The 6,595-nt window shown below is 49.0% G+C and overlaps 1 protein-coding gene across 1 annotated transcript; it reads right to left on the bottom strand.

Moving 5' to 3' along the window:
• Positions 1–3,169: 3,169 nt before the first annotated feature.
• LOC147607629 (pentatricopeptide repeat-containing protein At2g03380, mitochondrial-like) lies at positions 3,170–6,365 on the bottom strand. Its single transcript, XM_086790410.1, has one exon. It carries the CDS (start codon positions 5,881–5,883, stop codon positions 3,277–3,279), a length of 2,607 nt encoding a protein of 868 aa, XP_086646536.1. The 5' UTR covers positions 5,884–6,365; the 3' UTR covers positions 3,170–3,276.
• Between the last annotated feature and the right edge of the window lie 230 nt (positions 6,366–6,595).

Here is a 6,595-nt window from a genome sequence, read left to right as displayed (position 1 = left end):
CCCATCCGGCTCATAGTGCCCTCCAAAAATCTCCAATCCACCCTATCACAAGCTTTCTCAAAGTCTAGGAGTAGCACAATGAGGTCCAGCTACCGCATCCTGGACGACGCTGTCGCCTCCCAGAACGTAAAGATTTTGTCTAGAATGCTCAAAATCGATCAAATCTGGGAGAAAAGGCTGAAGTGTCTTGCTGATGGCCTTGGCCAAGATCTTATAGGCTGTCCCTAGAAGAGTGATGGGTCTCCACTGCTGAATCTCCAATTTGTCACCACCCTCCTTGGGAATCAAGTGAATCAAGCTCTCTGAGAGCCTCTCTCACATGGCACCTATGATCATAATCTCATTGAAGGCAGCACAAAGGCCCCCTTCCATGAGGTCCCAATGGCGAAGAAAGAAGGAGACTGGAAGCTCGTCCGCCCCCGGGCATTTGCCCCTGGGAAGTGCCGTCATTGCCTCCGCTGCCAACTCCTCATCAGTAAAAGGTGTCAATAAGAATGACCGAAGAGAAGGGAGAACCACCTCCCTCGTATGCCGTCAGACCCTCTCGCGTATCTCCACCACCTGTGGAGATACCAATGGGAAGTCTCGTCACTGCCTCTGCCAACTCCTTTCAGCAGTAAAAGGTGTCAGTAAGAATGACCGAAGAGAAGGGGGGACCACCTCCCTCGTATGCCGCCAGACCCTCTCGTGTACTTCCACCACCTGTGGAGATACTGGGACACTACTGAGGAGGGATCGAAAAAAGTCCATGTCAATGGCTCTCATCTAGGGGGGATCTGAAATAATAGCTCCATCCTAGCCACACAACCTGCGAATACCGTCTCTCCTCCTGTGGGAGCCAGCTATCTCAAAGAAATCCCCTGTGACCCAATTGTCTGCCTGAGTCCAAAAAGAGGCCCTGGCATGATATCTGTACTCCACCCTGCTCTCCTCTATGGATCTAATCTTCGTGCAAGCGGCGGCAAGCTGACTCTCGATCCACTGGCTATCCCGGACCTCTCTTGAAGCCGCTGTAGAGAGAAAAGACTCCTCAAATTCCTCTCCTGCTTCTGAAAACCCTCTAATCGGTTCTGGGCTGCCTCCTACAAGAAACAGTTGATCTCCCCTAAGCCCTCATCCACTTTGCGCGTAGCAGAGCCTAAAAGAAAATCCAATCCTGTCCGTATCTACTCCATCCTGTTGCAAATCTCTAGGTCCTGAATGAGGTTGTCCGGGATCCTCGAGCTCACCTGGCTGTCATGCCTCCAGGGGTCCTCTAAGGACAATAACCGGGACGTGGTCAGAAAATTAAGTGTCTGCCAAAATACCAATCATACCCCCTTGGTTGCAAGCCCACTCATCAACATAAAATCTATGAAGTCTTGAGAGGTTGGGGCCGGTGCTCCCCCTATCCGATCTCGAGAAACGAAGGCTCCGAGGGCTACGCCCAAACTCTGGAAGATGCCAAGGGTCCTGTCCCTTGACTGCAAGAATCATCTCCTCCCAGCCTGAGTACTTTGCTCCTGAAACTGTGACCGTGCCATGCCCAAGTCTGTCCTCTACTGCCTCTATCATGTTAAAGTCACCACCCAAGCACCAAAAGTCAGCCTGAGGGAAGGCTTGCCGTATTGAGCTCCAAAAGAGGGCTCTACCTGCAGCAGCGTTCGGAGCGTAAACGTTGAGGAAGCCAATGCTATCCTCTCCAATAGTAATGGTAATCCACTGTGCACGCCCGGGGGACGATGACTCTTGAGCCAGTCACTGCTGGCAACTGCTCACTGATAGAAATACAAACCCCTCCCTGTGTCCTATTGGAGCCAAAAGATGGGGACCAGAAAGTGTGACTCTTGCATGGAAGAATCTTCCCGCATCTGCAGGTGCGCCCCTCTAAGAGGTGGTGCTCCTAGAGGAATAAAATGTCTATAGGTCCCCCAACCATGGCTCTCTGGAGCTCGCCTCGTGGGACACCTCGTCTCTGAAAGCACTGAGGCCCCCCTAAACGTAGAATGTTCCATAAAGCAATCCATATATTAGTCTCTTGTGATGCGGCACTAGCGGACCTGCCCTCCACTCGAAGAGTCCTAGGTGAGGGTTTAGACGGGGAATAATCATAATCCGTGCGGGGACAAAGGTGCGCCAGGTGGGCACTAATCGATGTGACGCCACTTTGTACGAGTGCGAGCGTATGCATGCTCCGGACTCCATCGATCACAATAGAGGTATCTAAAAGAGGGGGGGAGAGGTACCACGACAAAAGTATGCATGAAGACAAAAAGCAGCACCTCCAAGTTGGAGACTACCATCTCCCTGTCCTGGCCTCAATGAGCAGAGCCTCCAAGCTCCATCCTAGCCAAAGGACAGAAATGGGTGAGAATGTCAGTGATGCGAAGATCCTGGAGGTGCTGGGAGAGCTCGACTGCCTGGCCCTAGATGGCAGCTGCCACCATCCCAAGATCCCACTCTGTCCCCAGGGCTGCACTGAATGTAAAAGATCCCTGAGCTGTCTGCACGAATCTGAAGATCCGCTTCGGAGAAGGAAATGCAAGCAACGGCGGCCTCGGTCGGGGATGACGGAGCGCCTGCCATGGAGGAGTCCTGAGGACGAAGACTAGAATAGGCCGAAGCTTGCCGAATAGAGCAAAAACCCCAAAGAGCCTGAAAGCACCAACCTGCACGGGAGGGGAGAAACGGAGAGAGGCAGAGAACAGAAAAAGAGGACGGAAAAAAAGGGGGGGGAGGGGGAGGGGGGGGGGCGCCTACGAAAGGAGGCGAGAGGCTAGGGATGCAAAGGAAAGCAGAGAGAGGGGGGTGGGAGAAGACGGAAGTGCCGAGGGTAGAGGGGGGATGGGCGGAGGAAGAAGGGGAGGCACGAGAAGCGAGAGAGGGGGGGCGGGCTAAGACACGCAACAGGAGGGGGGGGGGGGAGCACAGGCGACACACAGGCGATGGGGGGGAGCTCAGAAGCGCTCCCGAGCTCAAAAAAGCATAAACGTTGGTGGTTCTTCTTGACTAGCTTATGCAAAATCTTATATAAGACTTCTTAATTGAAACTTTGTCAAGTGCACCAATAATAACCCAATTATGTCTCCATCAGCACACATTTGAGAACATAAAAAATGGACATAGATAGTAGATCCTCATCTAGATTTGATGTGTATACATATAATATAAGTCTGTAACACTTTGGGAGTACCCAAAAAGTATCAGAAATATTTCATTTCCTGAATCCTGTACATGATTCTTCGAGCTTTGCCTAAATCATTTTCCTTGGGAATGCTTTTTATCCACCAATCAAAATCAAATGCATAATTCCACCGGCATCAGTCCACCACACTGTCCAGGCTTCTGTTTTTTCACTCTCACTGCCTCCACCTTTGCATCCTCATACATGTCAGCATCTGCATAGATGTTAAACATACAAACATAAGCTGCAGCTTCCTTCTCATCCAATTGCACTGCCTGTTCAAAGGCATGTCTTCCAAGCTCCACATTGCCCCACTTTCGACAAGCACCCAGCACTGCAATCCACATTGCAATACTGGGATGGAATGGTGTCTTCTTCATCATTGCTACAGCCCTGTCTAATTGGCCTGCCCGACCAAGGAGATCAACCATGCAAGTGTGATGGTTAAGAGTTGGAGGGATGCCATAGTCTTTGTTCATGGCCTGGAAGTATGTCTGGCCCTTATCTACCAGACCGGCATGACTGCAAGCATTAAGAACACTAGCAAATGTGGCCGGATCTGGTTTATAGCCTTCTTTTGTCATTTTGTCGAAGATAGAGAGAACATTTTCTATTTCTCCTAGCTGGGCATATCCTGTTATCAGTGCACTCCATGTGATTACATTCCTAACTGGAAGACTGTCAAACACTTCTTGTGCTTTTGCAAGTGAGCCACATTTGGAATACATATCAACCAATGCACTGCCAACAAAGAGATCCGTTTTCAATAAACCCTTTCTGGCAATCTCCGCATGTATTTTACTGCCTTTCTCTGTGGCTCCAATGCTGCCACAGGCTTTCAAGCTGCATGCAAACGTGACAGCATTTGGAGAGACACCCTCCACTTCCATCTGTTCAAAACAGTTCAATGCTTCCTCACCATGCTCATGCTGTACATATCCTGCAATCAGTGCATTCCATGTTACTACATTCCGAACCGGAAGCATGTCAAACACTTCCTGGGCTTTTGCAAGTGAGCCACATTTGGCATACATATCAACCAATGTGCTGCCAACAAGGAGGTCTATTTCCAACAACCCCTCTCTAACAATCTCAGCATGTATTTTACTGCCCTGTTCTATGGCTCCAATGCTGCCACATGCTTTCAAGCTGCACACAAATGTGACAGCATTTGGAGAGACACCCTCGAGCTGCATCTGTTCAAAACAGTTCAGTGCTTCCTCATTGCACTCATGTTGTGCATATCCCATAATCAATGCACTCCAAGTGACAACGTTCCGAGCTGGAAGCATGTCAAACACTTCCTGTGATTTTGCTAGCATGCCACATTTTGCGTACATATCAACCAATGCACTGCCAATGAAAAGGTCAGTCTTCAACAGCCCCTTTCTGGCAATCTCCGCATGTAATTGACTGCCCTTATCTGCAGCTTCAATGCTGCCACATGCTTTCAAGCTGCAAACAAACGTGGCAGCATTAGGAGAGACACCCTCAAGTTGCATCTGCTCAAAACAATGTAGTGCCTTTTCACTCTGGTCGTGTTGCACATATCCTGAAATCAATGCAGTCCATGTGACTACGTTTCGAACTGAAAGCATGTCAAACACTTCCTGTGCTTTTGCTAGCATGCCACATTTGGCATACATATCAATCAATGCACTGCCAATAAAAAGGTCTGTTTTCAATAGCCCCTTTCTGGCAATCTCAGCATGTATTTCACTGCCCTTGTCTATGGCTCCAATGCTGCCACAGGCTTTCAAGCTGCAAGCAAACGTGACAGCATTTGGAGCGACACCCTTGAGCTGCATCTGTTCAAAACACTTCAGTGCTTCGTTGCTGCGTTCATTTTGTGCATATCCTGCAATCAGTGCAGTCCATGTGACTACGTTTTGAACTGGAAGCATGTCAAACACTTCCTGGGCTTTTGCTAACACCCCACATTTGGCATACATATCAACCAACATATTGCCAACAGAGAGGTTGGTTTTTAGCAACCCCTTTCTGGAAATCTCAGCATGTATTTCGCTACCCTTGTCTGTGGAACCAATGCTGCCACAAGCTTTGAGGCTGCAAGTGAACGTGACAGCATTTGGAGAGACACCCTCGAGTTGCATCCGTTCAAAACAGTTCAGTGCTTCGTCACAGCGATTGTGTTGCACATATCCAGCAATCAGTGCATTCCACGTGACTACGTTACGAATCAGGAGGATGTCAAACACTTCCTGTGCTTTTTCAAGTGAGCCGCATTTAGCATACATATCGACCAACGCAGTCCCAACAAAAGGGTCCACTTTCAACAACCCCTTTCTGGCAATCTCAGCATGTATTTCTTGGCCTCTTTCCACATCTTTCAGCTTAGCACAAGCCTTCAATAAGGCAACAAAAGTAAACCCACTTGGATGTACAGAATCCTCTTGCATTTTCTGGTACAGGGTGAGAGCATGCCTTGACTCCCCATGTTCAACGTAACCGTGGATGAGAGAATTCCAGGAACGTTCATTCCTCGCCAGCAACCTGTCAAAAACCTTTTGGGCATTGCACATGCTTCCAACTTCCACGAACATGGAGACAAGGTAGTTCCCAAGTGATGTATGAGCTTGCAGCCCACGGTTGCACGTGTAGGCATGCAAACGCACAGCAGATGCGAGGTTCCTCTCTTTTGAGCACGTGTGCACGATGTATACAAGGTTCTCAACCGAGGGCTGGGGCTGGGGAAGCATACCTTCTTCCAGAGAGGGGAGTAAATCCACAACATGTATATAACACAGCTTGGATTGCAACGGCGGTCCATCAACAGCGATCCTTATCCTTGAGATCTAGGGCCTCTGGGTTTGTCTGTTCGATCGCAACATACAAGAACACCAGCCTCACAATCTAGACGGCAGCCACTTACTTTGCTTTTGAAGTTGTCCCACCACTGCGAAGAATCTGCAAAGTAGTCCTTCCATAGGCGCTCAATAAACACCCACAGCAAGATATGGGTGCTTTGCTCCGCCAGATACACCTGAGCGACGACGGTCTGCATCGACGCGGTTGTATGACTGATCGTGAGAGGAGGAGAAGGAGAGGAGAGGACGGAGGAGGGGAGGGGAGTGCGGAGAGAGAGAAAGGGAAAAGAGAAAGAAAGAAAGGGGCCGAGAGAGAGGGGGAGGAGGCGGAGGCGGAGGCGGAGGCGGAGGGAGGGGGAAGAGAGAGCACCTTAATTTCTAACATTTTGTTTTTGGAACAATAGTTATATATTTATTTATTTCCAAAAACAACTTTACAGTTTTTACATCTTTACATTCAGACCAACTCCAAAATACTGTTCACATGAATTAATTAGACAAGGCAAGAGCAACCTTAGGCCAAATTTTTGTTAAGGTGAAGGGAATTTTTTCTACTAACCCTATTAACCTCTGGAATGTTCCGTAAACCATCTCAGTGTCTCAT

This window comes from Cibotium barometz, chromosome 55, assembly GCF_041138505.1.
Source record: "Cibotium barometz isolate CiBa-2024 chromosome 55, ASM4113850v1, whole genome shotgun sequence".
Classification (NCBI taxonomy): domain Eukaryota; kingdom Viridiplantae; phylum Streptophyta; class Polypodiopsida; order Cyatheales; family Cibotiaceae; genus Cibotium; species Cibotium barometz.
This window is presented reverse-complemented; position numbering and strand designations above follow the sequence as displayed.